Source organism: Chanos chanos, chromosome 2, assembly GCF_902362185.1.
Source record: "Chanos chanos chromosome 2, fChaCha1.1, whole genome shotgun sequence".
Classification (NCBI taxonomy): domain Eukaryota; kingdom Metazoa; phylum Chordata; class Actinopteri; order Gonorynchiformes; family Chanidae; genus Chanos; species Chanos chanos.
Genome location: NC_044496.1, coordinates 15,207,526 through 15,224,414, shown reverse-complemented (window position 1 = coordinate 15,224,414; position 16,889 = coordinate 15,207,526). Strand labels below are relative to the sequence as shown.

The following is a 16,889-nucleotide window of genomic DNA, read 5'->3' as shown; positions in this document are numbered from 1 at the left end:
TTCCAATCCGTTTTACATTATTGACCGAACACTTGGAGAAGGGAGGATAAAGGGAGAAGGCGCCTGATTGGTCCATAGTTTAGACCGTGGAGGCGGTGACTGCTCATGGCTGTAGTGAGCATCTGGAAGAGGTTACTCGCGCTGTTCTGTACCCTGAAAACTGTCTCGGAGTATAACTGCAGTTTTAACATGTCTTTTATAAAAGTTAACGAAAGTTCGGACTTCCCTTATCACAACCTGCCTTATGGAGTGTTTTCGACAGCAGACAACGTAAGTTTAACATACTTCGTAGCGCAAGACTAAGTTAATTAATACTCCTTTTCCGGCTGCAGTTTTCCATAATGAAAAACAGTTGTGATTTCCCTCAATATTGACCGGTTTTAGTGCATGCATCTACTTTTTTCGGATGAAGAAAAATAAGGGAAAAGTAGCAACAAAATGCGAATCCATCTCTGTCTCTTACTCTTTGACCGCATGTGTCAATCTCAGCCGAGACGTAGGATTGGCGTTGCCATTGGAGATCACATTTTGGATCTCAGTGTTGTAAAGCATCTCTTCAGCGGACCAGTGCTTTCAAGACATCGGGATGTTTTTGACCAGGTTAGCATTGTTAATTCATTCTCTTCATTCACACTCCATGTATACACCGCAATGGCACACGATGCACATTCTGTTTTATACAGCCAACCCTGAACGCTTTCATGGGCTTGGGCTATGAGGCATGGAAGGAGGCCAGAAAAGACCTCCAGAAATTACTCTCCGCCAGTGAGCCTACGTTACGCGATGACGTGAATTTAAGGAACAGGTGATTAAATTCATTTGATAATCTCCAGTTGCTTTCTAGTCTGCTGTATTTGCTTTAGTCTATTTAGCGGACTCCTGACCTCAGGAGCTGTTTCCATGTAACGTTTTTATTTATTTGTGTGTGTGTGTGTGTGTGTGTGTGTGTGTGTGTGTGAATGCAGAGCGTTTGTCGATCAGAGTTCTGCTGTGATGCATCTCCCAGCTGAGATTGGTGAGTAGCTCATAGTGAATCTGTGATAGGTGGTCTGTCAGGCACTTCAGTGTCATTTTCGCTGTTCACTGTCTACCACCACCCTCTCCCTGTGCCTCCCACCCCCTGTCCACTCAACAGATACCAGGTGGAAAACTGATCACTTTGTCTCAGTATTTTCTGTAGTGAAGTTTTGAATGTCATGTTTCTTCTTGATGGTATGATATGATTTTTCCACACATATCACTCTTTCATTATATTAAAACATTATCTACTAAAACAATGCACTGTGTGTCATGCATTGTTTTAGTAGGCTGCGAAACACAATTACATTTGTCTCAAATTTGTCATCTCCTTACAGTTCAGATGCGAAAACATGTATTAGTCAATAGTAACACCTGGGGGTGCTATACACCACATGAATTTTCTAATCATACAAAAAAATTTAGATGTAGTTTTTTGTTAGCTACACTGACCCTTCAGAAATCCTGAGACCTCTGATCATTTGTGAACATTGTAAACTGTACTTGCAAATGTTTCATGTTTGTGCAAGTTTACATTATTAAGTCACATTGTTACTCTATAAAAGAAGGACATTTAAGCAAAGTGAAGCTCCACAAGACACATTTATTCAAATAAAGAACTTGCTGTTTATTTTCAATATGTAATTAATCGTTTTAAAATGATTTTGACCCCCTTTTAATATGCCTTTCTACATCTTTCTTTTGCAATCTCTTCTCCCATTTTTCTCACTAACTTTTTTCACAGGTGATTACACTGACTTCTACTCATCCAGAGACCATGCCACTAACGTGGGGATCATGTTCCGTGGGAAGGAGAATGCTCTGATGCCAAACTGGTATATACTGTATATACTGAGAGCTCTGACTGAGGGGTGAAGTTGGAGGCGTAGCAGACAGCTAATGGTTCACTATGACTAATTGACTTGCAACTGGCACTTCCTTTGCCCAACACAATGTGCTCTCAACGCGTTCTGATGCCAAACTGGTATATATTGTACATACTGAGAGCATTGACTTAGGGGTGAGGTTGGAGCCGTAGCAGACAGCTAATGGTTCACTACAACTAATTGACTTGCAACTGGCACCTCCTTAGCCCAACACAAAGTGCTCTCAGTACAGCTACAGGTGACAGTTTTTTGGAAAAGAGTGCTACTTATTACGATTCCTGAAAAGCTACTTTTTATTTGTCAGTATGCACGTCAGTCCATCTGAATTATTCATTAGACAGTTTTTATACCTGCTGTGCAGCTCACCCGGAAAAAAGAGGCCCCATGTATTATTTCACCATGAGAAAGTGTAATATTTCTTTCCTCGTCGCTGGTGCTAAGGTTCTTTGAGGGATCCGTTCTGCCTGGAGACAGAGTGATGACTTATCGTGTGATGTAGAGTGACTCAGAGACCTTTTCTAATTATTTCAAGTTCTCTTGAGCAGTCACCTTAGTCCAGTCAATTTTTCATTTTTTCATTCCTGGTTCCTGTCATTGCTCAAACTAGAACAAGACTTGTCTTATGAACAGTAACTGAAATTCATTTCCGTTTCACTGCATTTCTAGACGTGATGGTTGTTGGACATCGGACTTCTTTGTTTGATAGAAAAGTGAAGTTGTGTGTTTTGACTGAAAGACAAATATTGTTGGAGGAATGAGTGATGGTTTCAGCAGGGATTAACCTTGTGCTTTGTAAAGAAAGAGAGATTATGATGAAAGGAGTGACAGGTTGTTTTATCTACCAGGTTGCATTTGCCTGTGGGGTACCATGGAAGAGCTTCCTCAGTGGTGGTTTCTGGGACACCCATAAGGAGACCGCAAGGCCAGATGAGACCAGACCAAAGTAAGCCCAGCTAGCACCTATGATATAGCTCTAACGTAGGCACAAACTTGTTATCAGTAGTATAAGGACCTACCTATGACAGAAGTTCGCTTTAAATATTCTTGAAGTATAGAAATCAATGTCAGTATATTGTGAGAAATTTGTAGACAGGGACAAAAGCTACTGAGAGAGCATTTTGTGTAAGATACAGTGTTCACTAAATATGGACCAAACTGTAACAAACGTGTTTTTGTCATTGACTTGCAAGTAAAACTTGGTGATAGTGTGGTTCTGGACATATTAGCTAAGTTGGTGTCTAATATTTTAAGACTGCACTGTTCTAATCCCCAAATTATGACACCATGTCATAGTAAAAACTCCACTGATTCATGGGGTCTTCTGTTGACACAATAGTATGGGGTCCTGGAGAAAATAGTCTCTCATTAGCGCTGTTATTCTCTCATTAAATTCCATTCAAATTCGATGCCCCTGTTTCTCTCATTTTAAGTTGTTCTAAATAACAGGTCTCTTGCAGAGTTGAGAGGAATGTAAATTAAATGCAAAATGTTCTGAACTTACCTGACATGTTGTGCTTTTTTTCTGTCACCTTATGTTGCATTTATATCATTTATATTCTCTTCTCACTCTTCTGCAATCAGAGAGCAGTGGCTCGATCTTCTGCTGAATCTTGGGTTTTACAGATGTGCTGATATCACAAAATTAAGATTGCTGTCATTATGCATATATCATTTGTTCTCTTTGAATTTATGAACGACATGGGTGTACAGTCCTGGAATGATACTTCCTTGCTTTCTCTCTCTCTCTCTCTCTCTCTCTCTCGCTCTCTCTCTCTCTCCCCTTCTCTCTCTCCCTCCAGCTAAACCTCCTGTCTTTGGGGCAAGTAAGCAGCTGGATATTGAATTGGAGATGGTGAGTAACATGTTTGAAAGTGTAACTGCCCCTAGCAGCCTCTAGTAGCTTATACTTATCAGTTACTATGTTTGACAGTTGCTTGAGAATCATTAAAACTAAGCTGAGATATATTTGTTGATAGTCAGTGGAAAATATGTGACTTTACAAACGACAGGTCTCTTAGGAATGTGAGGTGAGTATGTGAGATTGCTGCTAGTGCATGTGTGATATTTAATGTGTGTGGTCTTCCATATGTGTTTCTAAGGCATTCTTTGTGGGAGCTGGGAATAAACTGGGTGAACCCATTCCTGTGGAGAAAGCACACGAGCACATCTTTGGCATGGTCCTGATGAATGACTGGAGCGGTGAGCAAATCTTTAATTTCTACTTTGTCCAGGGTTTGTCTCCTCCAAAGTGTCTCTACACCCTCTCGCCCAGAAAACACGTCGCTCAAGACGTCGAGATGGCAGAGAGCAACGCTTCAGAATCTTCGATATTTTATCCCATGAGAGTTCATTTCAAATTCACAGTCGCTGCATAATGTTGTCAGTCTCTTGTTTTCTACAATGAAGTTCTGCAGTGAAGGTCTGCCAACACTCAAGTCTTAGTGAAAGTACACAGAGGCAGTAAGAAATGCATTAACACCCACATCTCTCTTATTGAATGATTCCTGACAAGTGTTCTCTCGGTGCACGCTGAAACTCTTTTAATTCTGCTGCCTTACAACTTCTGAAAAGTGAGGATTGCAAGTTTTACAGGGTTGCAGTTGAGGATTACAGCTTCTAAGGGTAAGGAGAAGGACAGGAAGTTGTAGGATGTTTTCTTTTAATCTTTAGCGATGATGTCATGAAAAGTTCAGTTCGTGTCGTCATCGTTAACGATGATTTTTTGTGTCATTTTGTGTCATTGTGTAGGTGTATGGCTCAGTAAATATGTGGTGCAAACACTAATACTGAAGCAGGAAGGATTCATGTGTAATTAGCGCTCTGTACATGCTCCAGTGGAGATGCATCTGTTGTCTTCTTTTGCCACCACTAAACCTGCATAATAAACTTAAACAAGCTTTTTCTGAATCCATATAAAACGCATAATCTAAACTTCATTAGTTCACCCTATCTGAGACCCCCGCCAGGGCCATGTGTTGCTGTAGTTTAAGGTGCTGTAAATGTAATTGATTATACTAAGCCTGGAGGGGTGCAGCGGCAAACTTGATAATACTCCTCCAGTTATAGCTCGGTTCGCCCGATGAGCGAGGATTTTGTAAGACTTTCATTAAAGCAGACGAGGATAGCCTTTGCTTTGGCCGACGCCTGAATCTGACTTGGAGATTTAGTGACGTTTCTCAACCATGCCAAGTGGCATTTTAGAGTAACAACATTGTCAATTTCTTTTATTATTCTGTCACCCAAACCCTACAATGGCATCTTCTCAAGCGTAGCTTGTGATATTGCTTTTTTATGATCTATCAAGGAGTTTAGAGAAGAAGAGAGGTAACAAATGGTGTGGCTCAGCTCTGTCCGGATCTGTTTTGCCACCGTTCATACTGAAATGTTTGAACATTGACTGGATTTGGACTTTCATTCACTGAGATGAAATGGATGTATAAGGCCATATTGTGTTACAGTGAGATGGTATCATGCTTCCACTTGTTATCCGCTGATGTTCTTCAGTATTGAAGAAAAAAACAAGGGTGGCTGATGTACGGAGATGAGCTCTTTGTGCCTGTCATGGGCCCAATTTATTTTAGAGAGAACTTATTCATAATGCAGTCCTCTGTCAGGTTGTGTAAGTTGACATTTGGTCTCTGACAAGAGTCCTACTACTAGTTCTTAGTTAGTGATGAGATTAATGGTCATCTATGCTTTTGGGGGATGTGGACATCGTATAGTTGCGTTTATTTTACTTTGACAACACAAACAACAGTCTTGTAATTTTCCATATGTGAAGAATATGAGTGTCAAAGACGGTGAGTGAGAGAAATAGTTTGTAAATGAAAGGGGTATGTGAGTTTGAATATGAGAGAGAAATTATGTAATGCTCTACCCTTGTCATTTTCAGACTCTGAGAAGGGAGGCTTCATTCACTTTCATAAATGACTACCTGTATAGTTTATGAACCATTTTCAGTCAGTATCAGCTTTCCCGTTCATTAGCCAGTAATGGGTGGAAGGACAGTTGGGACGTAATGATTGTTAATTTTACGATGGGAAGAAAGGGACCATTGTGGAGGAACACTGCACAATATCAGTTTAAGACCAGCGAGATTGCACAGTCAGTGCCCAAACAGTCATGTTTATATGGTCAGTTAGAACAGCTCCATCTTTAATTGCGTTTGTTTCCTCTGATCACTTTCATTATTCCCTCTGTGTCATACCCGGGAAGGTTTTCTCATAACGTATTTCATTGTTTAATGTCAGAGTTGTAGACCGATGGTTCTTAATAGTGAAAGTTACTTCAGATGTTTTCACAGGAATTACCCAACTTTAGAATTATGGGTAGGATTCATTTGGAACGAACCTCTGTTGAGATTTGCGTCGTTGATAGAGGATAGCTTCTCTTTCTTTGTGTGTTTCAGCTCGAGATATCCAGGCCTGGGAGTACGTGCCATTAGGTCCCTTCCTAGGGAAAAACTTTGGGACGACAATCTCGCCGTGGGTCGTGCCAATGGAGGCCCTCCTTCCGTTCGTCCAGCCCAACGCTGTGCAGGTATTCAACAGCAGAGCTCTTACACCATTCATCTGCTGTATGCCAGCTGAAGGCCTGCCTACACCTCACTTTATCTCTGCTCATTAAAGAGGAAAACCTCTGCATTTTATCCTCATCACTGCAGCACTGAACCAGCCCTACCAAATCAGCATAGGATGTCTCAGTAGAAGCAGTGACCTGCAGTTCTCTTCTGCAATACTCATGCTCATGTACTTTATTCATAGCTCATTTGAGGATGAGTTTTGTCTTTAAAAACTGACATCACATATTTAAGATATGTTAAAAATATCTCACAAACATGTTGAATACATATATATTTTTTAATCACGCTCCTATGTTCAAGTTAAGAGTATGAGATTAGATTTATTTTTTCAACCTTAAAGCCATATCTTAAATGTGCAGTTCTTTATATTTCGCACCTCTTATTTAGAAATATTATTATAGGCGAAAATTATGACCACTGTTTAAGTACGAAAAAGCAGCTCGCTTCTCTTGAGTTCCACTTGAACATTATGGAGTCTCCCCGAGTTGCTGTTTCAGTGAGGCAGTGGGGTGGAACTACAGAGTGTAGATTTTACAGAGGAGAGGTAATGAGACAAGTTAAAGCCTGTTTTTATGAATTATGATTACGACTCCTATTCTCAAGCCCTGCTGGCCTGCAGTGCTCTTAAGTGATCCAAGCACAACCTTTTTCTTTTGCATGTTACAGATACTGTGCTGGGCTTTGTCATGTTGGTAGTGCTAGAGCGACAGATAACCTAGATAAATGATTTTGCTCGGAAGGATCCTGTCTCCCTGTCTCTTGGTACCCCTCACACTGATGTTGTTGTGTTGTTTTTCCTTTCAGGATCCCAAGCCCCTGCCTTACCTGCGCCATGATGACCCGTACACATTCGACATCAACCTCTTTGTCTCTGTGAAAGGTACATTATGTGTCAAAGGCCCTTTACCATGCGCCGGGTATTTCACACGGTTCTGATTAGAGGTAAAGCAGCACATGGATGAGTTAGTATTGATTTTTTTTTTGTCTGTCATCCTGACAAGCTATGACATCTGTGTCTAGTGGAGATGACAAGCATCTAATCTGAATTACATCGTGCTTGAAGAGTGTTTGATAACTTTGTTTGACCTAAGCAATATATAACGGGGTGTTCTGTCATTTTAATTGCTGTTTGGCTCTCCACCAGGTGAAGGGATGAAGGAGGCAGCAACTATCTGCAAATCAAACTTTAAAGTAAGACCCTGTAGTGATGCTTTACTGGGTGTGATGTTTCATTTCAATTCATAACCCATTTATAAAGACAACTCATTTGATCATAATGCATTATACAAGCATGTGTACATGTGGGAGAAGAGTGTATGATCAGTCTAAGGTGCTAGGGATGGGACATGCATGACGGAGATGTCCAGTTCTTACTCATCTGATAACCAGCACAGATATTTACCGCTGTTTCAAATGGCATCCTCCATGCGTGACCACAGGAGGAAGCGCTACCTTCTGTGCAGCATGACTGCACATTATTAATTTACTTTCTCAATGCACTCAAGATCACTGATAAACTAACATTTTACAAGCATTATATACGTGTCCACGTTGTGTTTCAGAATAGGTTAACTGAATGTAACTTTGAGCCATGACCGTAGACAGTATCTTTTGTGCTTCATTAGTGGTAATGAAATAATCCGGATAACTAAAGTCGGGCGGAGGGGGACGATTATTTAAAAAAAAACAAAAAAACATTGACCCTTGATATTTAAGGACAGGACCGCGCGCGTTAAAACCAAGTCACGAAATAACTGGGCACCTTAACATGTAAAAGCATTAGGAGTGATTTTTAAGGCTTTTAAAAAGTGTTCTTTTTAAAAGTTTTATGACTGAGTGGCCATGAACAGTATTAAGAGTTGTCTCCCAGCCTAGCAGATGCTTAGTGGTGCGGAGTGAATGCTGCTCGTTAGAGCTCTCTCTGTGTCTGCTCTGTGCGGATTAGTGTTATCTGTGTAGACGGCAATGTTTTTCCCACCACAGCAGCATAGTCCCTGTGCCCTGCAGAGGCAAACTGAGGAAAGGATGTTGTCCTTCAATGAGTGGCACAGAGTGATGAGAATGTATTGCCTCTTATCAGCACATAATGGAGGGTTTTGTGTTGTCTTGGAAGGAAAGTGCCTTGAGCTGCTAAAGGCGAACGTGGCATAAATGGGGCATGTGCTAAAATTAAAAGCATGTACGATATGCAGCGTAAGTCTGCTTTTGGTTATCGATATGAGCATGAGCATGTAGGAATGGTATGAAATTATGTGTGCTTGATATTTGAAGTTGTATATGTATATGTTCTGTATGTATGTTATGTATGTATGTGTCTGTAATGTATGTGTGTTATGTATGTGTGTGATGTGTATCTCTCTTTAGTACATGTACTGGACCATGAAGCAGCAGCTGGCCCATCATACAATCAATGGCTGTAATGTTAGACCTGGAGACCTTCTCGCATCAGGCACTATCAGTGGACCAGTGAGTTTCTTTGTGTATGTGTGTGTGTGTGTGTGTGTATGTGTGTGTGTGTGTGTGTGCGCGCGCATGTGTGCCTGTGTATGTGCATTTGTGTGCATGTTAGTGGCATGAATACTACGGGGAATTTTCCTTTCCTGTGTGGAACCAGGTCAGGATGATGAAGTAAAACAGGAAAGCGACACTTAATGTTAGAGCTTTTCATGGAATGCGCAAAGGCAGAAGCCAGGAGCCCAACAATACAGTTTACACAGTAGAGTGAACCACAAGGATTCTTAGAGTCATTGCCTACAGTTTATACATATATTATTGTTTATACATATATTGTTTATACCTTCATTCTCACTCAAAGAAATCTTTCATAAATTATGTTAATGTGTGGACAGAGTTAACAATCAATAATAAGGACCCCAACAACAATATGGACGTGATAATAGGTTGTGTGTGTGTGTGTGTGTGTGTGTGTGTGTGTGTATGTGTGTGTGTGTACGTGTTTAAAGGATCCGGAGAGTTTTGGATCCATGCTGGAGTTGTCTTGGAGAGGGTCAAAGACCATTGACCTGGGTGGAGGAGAGACAAGGACATTCCTTAAGGATGGGGACGAGGTCACCCTCACAGGTGTGTGTGTGTGTGTGTGTGTGTGTGTGTGCAGCAGTAGTAGTAGTAGTAGTAGCAGAAGCAGTAGCATGTGTATATTGTTGTGATGCATATATGCATATGAGATAAGTTCTCTCTCTCTCTCTCTCTTTCTCTCTCCCTCTCTCCCCCTCTCTCTCTCTCTCTCTCTCTCTCTAGGTTACTGTCAGGGTCAAGGTTACAGAGTCGGCTTTGGTCAGTGCAAGGCCAAGATCATCCCAGCCCTTCCACACTGATTACTGTAGGGTTACCTGTGGCCCAACCCCACAATCCAGCCACAAATGAAACCCTTTCTTTAAACACCTCATCAGTCCTTTTCAGATATTCATGAAACCCTAAAAAGCCATCTCCTGGGTTTGTCCTTGAGGCCTTGCTTTACTGCCAGTCTTTTTTAAGACCGTTGTGCTTGAAATATTGATCTCGAAAACTGCAAGCCTTGTTTCTCAGTCAGATGTATTTTTTATCATATGTGGTGTTAGACTGACTTGGGAACCTCATTATAAATGTCTGATTTTTATGAACAGTATTGGGTCTGCTGTCATTATCAACACAAATGCTCTCTTAATTAACTATATGACAAGTTATGTTTCAGTCTCACATAGACAGATCACAAGAACAGATGCTGCATGGGGCCATCAGAGCAAAGACTGCTCATTTGATAGATCAGTCCATGGGTGTACTCATCTTCTTTGTCTCGATTTTACTGAGTGTTTCACTCAGTGTCATTTAGTACTTAAAAGTTATTAGCATAATTTGTCTCTCTGAGTCACGCACTACTATACAGCTTTAACATCTCAGTTGCCCATATCAGTTGGTCCTAAATGAAAAGATTTAAAGTTTTAAAATTTAAAGTCAAAGCTGTAATTCTGCACATTCTTCCTATGGTGTGTCATTTGAAACTCAGATCCGTAAGAGCTATACCATTAGCTGAGGCTTCTAAATCGCAGCTGGTGTTGAGAACAGAGGGAAGGTGACATTTCATTGGTAGCTTACACACTGTGTAATACGCTGGCAGACTGATAAATAAAGCTGTGGGGGGGGCTGTTTCACGTAGCAAGTTTTCACTGGTAGTTTGGACAAGTGGAATAAGCATGCTGTCAAAATACAGGAGGAATGCCCAGCAGCACAAAAGATAGTGAATATTCCTGTTAGACACTTCTGACATGCTGTAACAGCACCATTCTACATTTTGATCATACCCATTACTTCAGTTGGTGTGTGTGTCTGTGTGTGCGCGTGTGTGTGTGTGTGTGTGTGTGTCTGTCTGTGTGTGTGTGTGTGTGTGTGTGTGTGTGTGTGTGTGCGCGTGCGCGTGTGTGTGTGTGCATGTGTGTGTGTATGCACACGTGTGTGTGTGTGTATGTGCGTGTGTCTGTCTGTCTGTGTTTGTGTGTGTGTTTGTGTTTGTGTTAGTGTATGTGTGTGTGTGTCTGGTGTAAGAGTGTTCAGACAGCAGGGCATTTGCATTGTTGAACTGATAAATATAGGTGCCAACTCAGCTTCTGTGGAAGAATGGAAAAAGAGCATAAATACTCATAATGAGCTTGTACCATAACAGAGAGAGACTGTGCACATTGTTTTTCTCAGGCAGGTTTAAATGGACAATTACACAAACAATGACTGATAACGACTTTTCTCTCATTAGGGAGATCATTACTGTTTGCGAGTGCACCAAGATACCACTGCTATTATTGAACATTTCTCTCTCCAGTACACATTATCATTGTTCTGATGCTCTCTCCTGCCCTGTGCTGTCTAAACGAGGAGTCTTCAGAGCAGGTAGGGGGGTTTGTCTCAAGTGCCTGTCCAGTAACTCTGATATGGCCCTTCACTAAAGCTGTCACGAGAATATATTGTGTCTGTCCTCCATGTCAGTGCCTGAGCTTTGAACTAGCCACACGCAGCACTGCCTCAGCCTCTCATGTGCCAAAAACCTTCATGTTGCCATGGAGACATGAGAATGAGTCATACAGAGAGCAACAGAACCCCAACTGACCAGACCAGAGGAACAGAGGGATTCACTAGGACTTTGATGTTTTTTGGTGCTGAATTTTTTTACTCTCTTTTGTGTCTCGAGAACAAATACCAAAAGGGCAGCAGCAACGTGTGTGTACCGCTGTGCTGCCCTGGAGCTGGATAACTCTCTTTTTGTGGTCCAACTACCCCCCCTGCTCATACACACACACACACACACCCTCTCTCTCTCTCTGTGAGGTGGGCTTTATTGATGAAGTTGTAAGGTTGAGCAGGTGGAAGCTTCACAGTGGATCTGACCTTAAACTCAGTGAAGGTGAGTTTTGAGAGGGAAGATAGAATGGGTCTTGGAGCTCTTCACACCTCGCATTTACCTACAGTGCATCTAAGTCCGCTGTTAACAGAATGATTTTATACCTCCAACCCATGATTTGTTTACTACAAACATATTTTGTAAGTTAAGTGCCCCGTTTTCAGTGAGGTGAAAGGTGTACTTTGGTAAACTGAACTCAAAGGAATATGGAATAAGGTAGAAAGACATAAGATGCATCTGTGCAACTAATTGGGTTGGAGGGATTGTTGTTTTCATTTCAGCTCAGAACTTTTCATAGACTTACTCTGACTGATCGTGCCCTTACCTTGTCGTTGTTCTTGAGGAAAATATTGCTGCAATTTTTATATCAGGTTTTACTGTTAATTGGATGAGAGCAGCGAGACCAAATCATTTTCTGCCTGTTTCTTTATGACTACCAACTGGAAATATTGGGCTGTCACTGAGGAATGTGACTGTTGATTAGAAGGATGAATACAGAGTACAATATTAAAACCGCTTCAATTTGTGTACAGCATTGTAGGGCGTTGTTTTGAAACACTGTTATTCAATGCACCCCCAACCCCACCAAATCAACACAGAATGAAAGAAATCCACATAGATACAAAGCAAAACCCAGCCGAGAGAAACTGCTGATGCAGGCGTGGATTATAAATGCCATCTAATTAAGAATAATTGATTCCCGTTAATATAATGGTGCGATGCAAACGTAGGGAGAGGGCAGTCTGTGTTTTGTCGTCCAGTGTTTCCATTGTGCACTGTGTCCTGCGTTTCCCCCCTCTCACCATTAACTCTCTCTGAGAACCGAGTACTGTGATGCTTCAGTGAGCGTTCCACACCAGCTCATTACTGCCGTTCGATTTGAAATGTTAAGTACTTTTTATCCTAATGTTGCCTCCCGGGTTTGTTTGGACACGTTCGAATCAGCACTGTATGATACGAATAAAATCCACAGAGCATCCTCAGTCCGAATTAAAGTGCCAATGCACCACAAGCAAGCAGTAAAATACAATCTTCTACCAAACAAAGCGAATAGTTCCCTGGAGTACAACGTAGAAAGTTTAACTGAACATTACACTCTTTATGCTTTTGATTATTATTCTTTGTAATTAAATATTGAGCAGTCTCTGTGTTGTGAAGAGAGAGGTGATACCCCGATGTGTTGGGTTCATTTGTAAGCATGGGTATCTCAGGTCTCATTTTATGCATCATATTACTGAAAGTCATTTAACAAACCTATTTATCATTCAATATCCAAGCACTCGGACGGTTCTCAAAGCAGTTTTATTACCCTAATGTATGGTTATGTCCTTTAACTGATTATATCTATGTAATGACTGCATATGTTTATGGTGTTACGTATAGTAAACTCTTAAGAATTCATTGAACCTCAGCTGTGCTATTTAATTGTGTACGGTTAGGTAAACTGGGGAAGTGCAGAAAATTGTTGTCGGTTGATGGGTTTTAGAGGGAAGATTTGACCGACTAAAGTGAGATCATTATAGCCTTTATCAGTGTTTGCAATGCATACACAGAAGCATAAATGAGTAGTAATAATTAGTATACTTATACAATAATAATCAGATATTTTTTAAATGTGAAAACATGGGATGTCTCTTTTTTATTATTTCCTGGTACTCTGTTGTATTTACTAACATTTCTTTATTTTCTGTGTTATTTTGATATTTTACAGAATGTCAGCTGTTCCTCATGAAAAATAAGTAATATTCTGACTAAATTTCCCAACGTGTGACATTTGTGCTGTAAGATTCATGGTCCTTTATGCACCTCTGATTTTTCATTTATTTTGATTATTCATATCAGTAAAGGCCAGCTTTGCAGTAATAATTACAACCCTCCTCTGCACTTCATGGATCCATTTTTCTACCCTTCTCCCAAATTTAAAGTGCATTTTCTCTCTGCTGAAACACTGACCACAAATCTTATTTGATGAATATTTTTGGCCAGCGGCTCCAACTGGCTTCCCACATCAGTACTCATGAACACACTTCACAGCAAAATCACACTGCATCAGAAAAGCAGATCCTTAGAAATGTGGATTTATTTTTTTCTGAAGCAGCCGCTAAATGTAATTTACGACCTAAACAAAGTCCTACAAGGGTTAAGTAACATGTGGGTGACTGCCAAGAGAATGACATGTTGTTGCATTTAAATGAATTGAACAGGGAAAGAAAACTAGGGACACTGTTAAGTTGATTAATTGTGCTGCTCAGTAGAAAACAAACACTCTCATTGATAAGAAAGCAGTCTGGAAAAATGATACCCTATGAGCATACCCGCAGAAGGGAACTTCATGTACACCCACAAACCCTCTCAGCCTTTAAACATGCACATTATAAGATGCACAGTAATTATACTTTCACAATGTCATCGCAAAGATCAGAAAACAGTTCTTGAATGTTGTCAGCTCTTCCAGAGGACTAAAACTGACTCTTTACTTGAAGCTCAAAGGATTTCTCAGTGGACTGCCAGCTGAGACAGTCTGGAAGAAGAAGATCTGTGATTAGTTCAGACACAGGCGTTTCCCATTTGAGGATGACGTGGTGCGCACCGGCATATAAAGAAGCTGCTTTGCCTATATGCTCTAATTAGTGGAGCTGAGTCACCGTCGAAGGGATAAGAGGAGTTTGAAATGTCAGACTTCCACTTGTAAGGGATGAATAGATGACCTCTCTGCAAGGACAGGTTTAATGATTTGACACCACCACTGGACTTTGGCCTCAGAGACCTTCCAATCAGTTTGGTGGACATGCAGCCCTCAAGCTATTTGGTTTCATTGCATGCTGGAATGACAAAGCACTGACAAACATAACTGAGAGAGAGAGAGAGAGAGAGAGAGAGAGAGCTGATTGGACTGCAAAGAGGGGAAATCTCTAAGACCAAGCTTGGAGCGCTTTGGTAGAGCTCGTCACTCTATTTATAGTCCTTACATTTTTGCATTCCGGGCAGAAGTGGGTTAGGTGCTGTTGTGACATTCCTGAAGCACTCGTGTGGCAGTCAGTCATAGAAGCCAGTCATGTTCAGCCCTGAGAATCCACAGCAACTCTGTCCAACTCAATCTGCGCTTACAAGCCAGAACAATCTTTGTCTGTCTTTGCATTCCAGCTTCATAACTGCTCATCTTCTTCTTCAAATACAGACTCAAAGTCCACCGTCAGTTTACTACTACAGGTTTGGGACATGATATTGTTTGGATGATTAGAATATAAATTAGGATTTTTTTTTCTGTTACCAGTTAAAACTGAGACGTCGAAATGAAAGTATGTAAAAGTATGTTTGAATCAGTTGTGATCTTTATTAAGCAACACAATAGGCAGCCAAAAATGCTTGATCAAGTTCCCGTGTGAGGATTGCTCACCTGTAAGGTTTTACAATAATTTAAAACAATCTTTGTATCTTCAGCTGAGGCACTTGATAACATGCAGTTAAGAACTAAATGACACATAGCCTTATCAATACATAACTCAAGAGCAACAAAAGAGCAGGTTAACAGATCTGCTTGCTTGAGCAAAATGTTAAAGATAATCGGACAGAGTTGAGGAGTAAAGGGGTGTTCGTTGAACCTTACTGACATCTTACTACAATTCCTGTTACGGTGTTTGGACCCCTGTAAAGAGATCCTCAGTCCCTCTCCTTTTGATGCTGTCACAGACCATAATGCTCTCTCTGGCTTATGGACTAGAAAAGGATGGACTGCCGTGTTTGTGGCATATCAGCTGTGAGGCAGTTGGTTTCTCCAGCATATTCAATATATCAATTATCACTTCATTTATAGCAAGTGTTACAAAATATACAAAACCAAGATGCCCTTGTCTGAACAGGAGGAATCGTGATACTCTGTGTTGCTGAGGACTGTTCTGAGCACAGTCTTTGTTATGTGTTTGTTGGACCGGTCTGGTATTGGATTGGATTGTTCAGGCTGCATTAGGTTTGGGCTCCACTGGAATGCAGCACATCACATTGGCAGAATGCAGTAGATAATCTCATACTGACTTTATGTGCTTCACTGTTGGAGCATCTGCACTCTACTGGACTCCATATCCCCAGTGGGGTAATACCTGAAAGATATGGACAAATATGCATCTTTATAGAGAGAGAGGGAGAGGGAGAGCGAGAGAGAGAGAGAGAGAGAGAGAGAGAGAGAGAGAGAGAGAGAATAAGCAGTAATGAAGCATTAGAGACCTGATGGTGCTAATCATCCAGGTGTTGCTCCTCCCAGGTGGAGGTGGGGATGGCGCTGTATGGGTCCATGATAACCTTGGCACAGCGGATGATCATGGCCACTAGCAGCAGGCAGAGGAAGGCTATACATGCCAGAGTTAAGCCCTGGTCCACATCCACAAAGTCTGGGTCTGGTGTTGTCTCCTCCATCGCTTCTTTCTGTCCTCATTGATCCACTGTACTACTGCTACCATCCTGATTGTTTATAAGAGCTGAGAGAAAGAGGTATGGATGAAGAGACAGTGAGAGAGAGAGAAGGTGAAGGGAGAGGGTGAAATTACACACAAACATCTTCTGGCAAGTTTCATCATAAGAGTACTTATCAAGCAACACTTCTAGCACTTTCAGTTATTGGACTTCTTTGTCATTTCCTTCTCTCTCTTTCTCTCTCTCCCTTTCTCTTTCTCTCTCTCTCTCTCTCTCATTGCTCTTTGGCTCTTATATCACTTTGGCAGAAATATCCAAACATCTAAGGCTTAATAGTCTAGGCCTCTCGTGGCGAGGAATAAATGTTCTTTCAACAATAAAAGAGAATTTCAGCAAATTTTCAATATCTGACTCACTATCCCACCGCCCACCCTCCTGTATTTCAACGTCAATAGGGTTACATTTTTAAAGTCCTCAACATCAAATGCTTCACATTTTCTCTGCATAAAATCAGTTTTTGGAGTGTATTAAACACTGTCACTTTTTGCAACTACACCAACATGCATTAAGTTTGTACGTCTCATATTAAATGATAAACAATGATGGTTCA

At 41.1% G+C, this 16,889-nt stretch overlaps 2 protein-coding genes across 2 annotated transcripts; one reads left to right on the top strand and one right to left on the bottom strand.

Moving 5' to 3' along the window:
* Positions 1 to 102: 102 nt before the first annotated feature.
* Positions 103 to 10,111, top strand: fah (fumarylacetoacetate hydrolase (fumarylacetoacetase)). The gene is made up of 14 exons (XM_030794316.1): positions 103 to 270; positions 490 to 600; positions 684 to 805; positions 966 to 1,015; positions 1,763 to 1,853; positions 2,750 to 2,847; positions 3,704 to 3,756; positions 4,004 to 4,103; positions 6,313 to 6,443; positions 7,291 to 7,366; positions 7,631 to 7,677; positions 8,851 to 8,952; positions 9,450 to 9,567; positions 9,745 to 10,111. The coding sequence occupies exons 1-14, from the start codon at positions 106 to 108 to the stop codon at positions 9,819 to 9,821; spliced, it is 1,341 nt and encodes a 446-aa protein (XP_030650176.1). The 5' UTR covers positions 103 to 105; the 3' UTR covers positions 9,822 to 10,111.
* A 5,991-nt stretch (positions 10,112 to 16,102) lies between these two features.
* Positions 16,103 to 16,282, bottom strand: ctxnd1 (cortexin domain containing 1). Its single transcript, XM_030792688.1, has one exon. The coding sequence runs from the start codon at positions 16,280 to 16,282 to the stop codon at positions 16,103 to 16,105; it is 180 nt and encodes a 59-aa protein (XP_030648548.1).
* Positions 16,283 to 16,889: the final 607 nt, after the last annotated feature.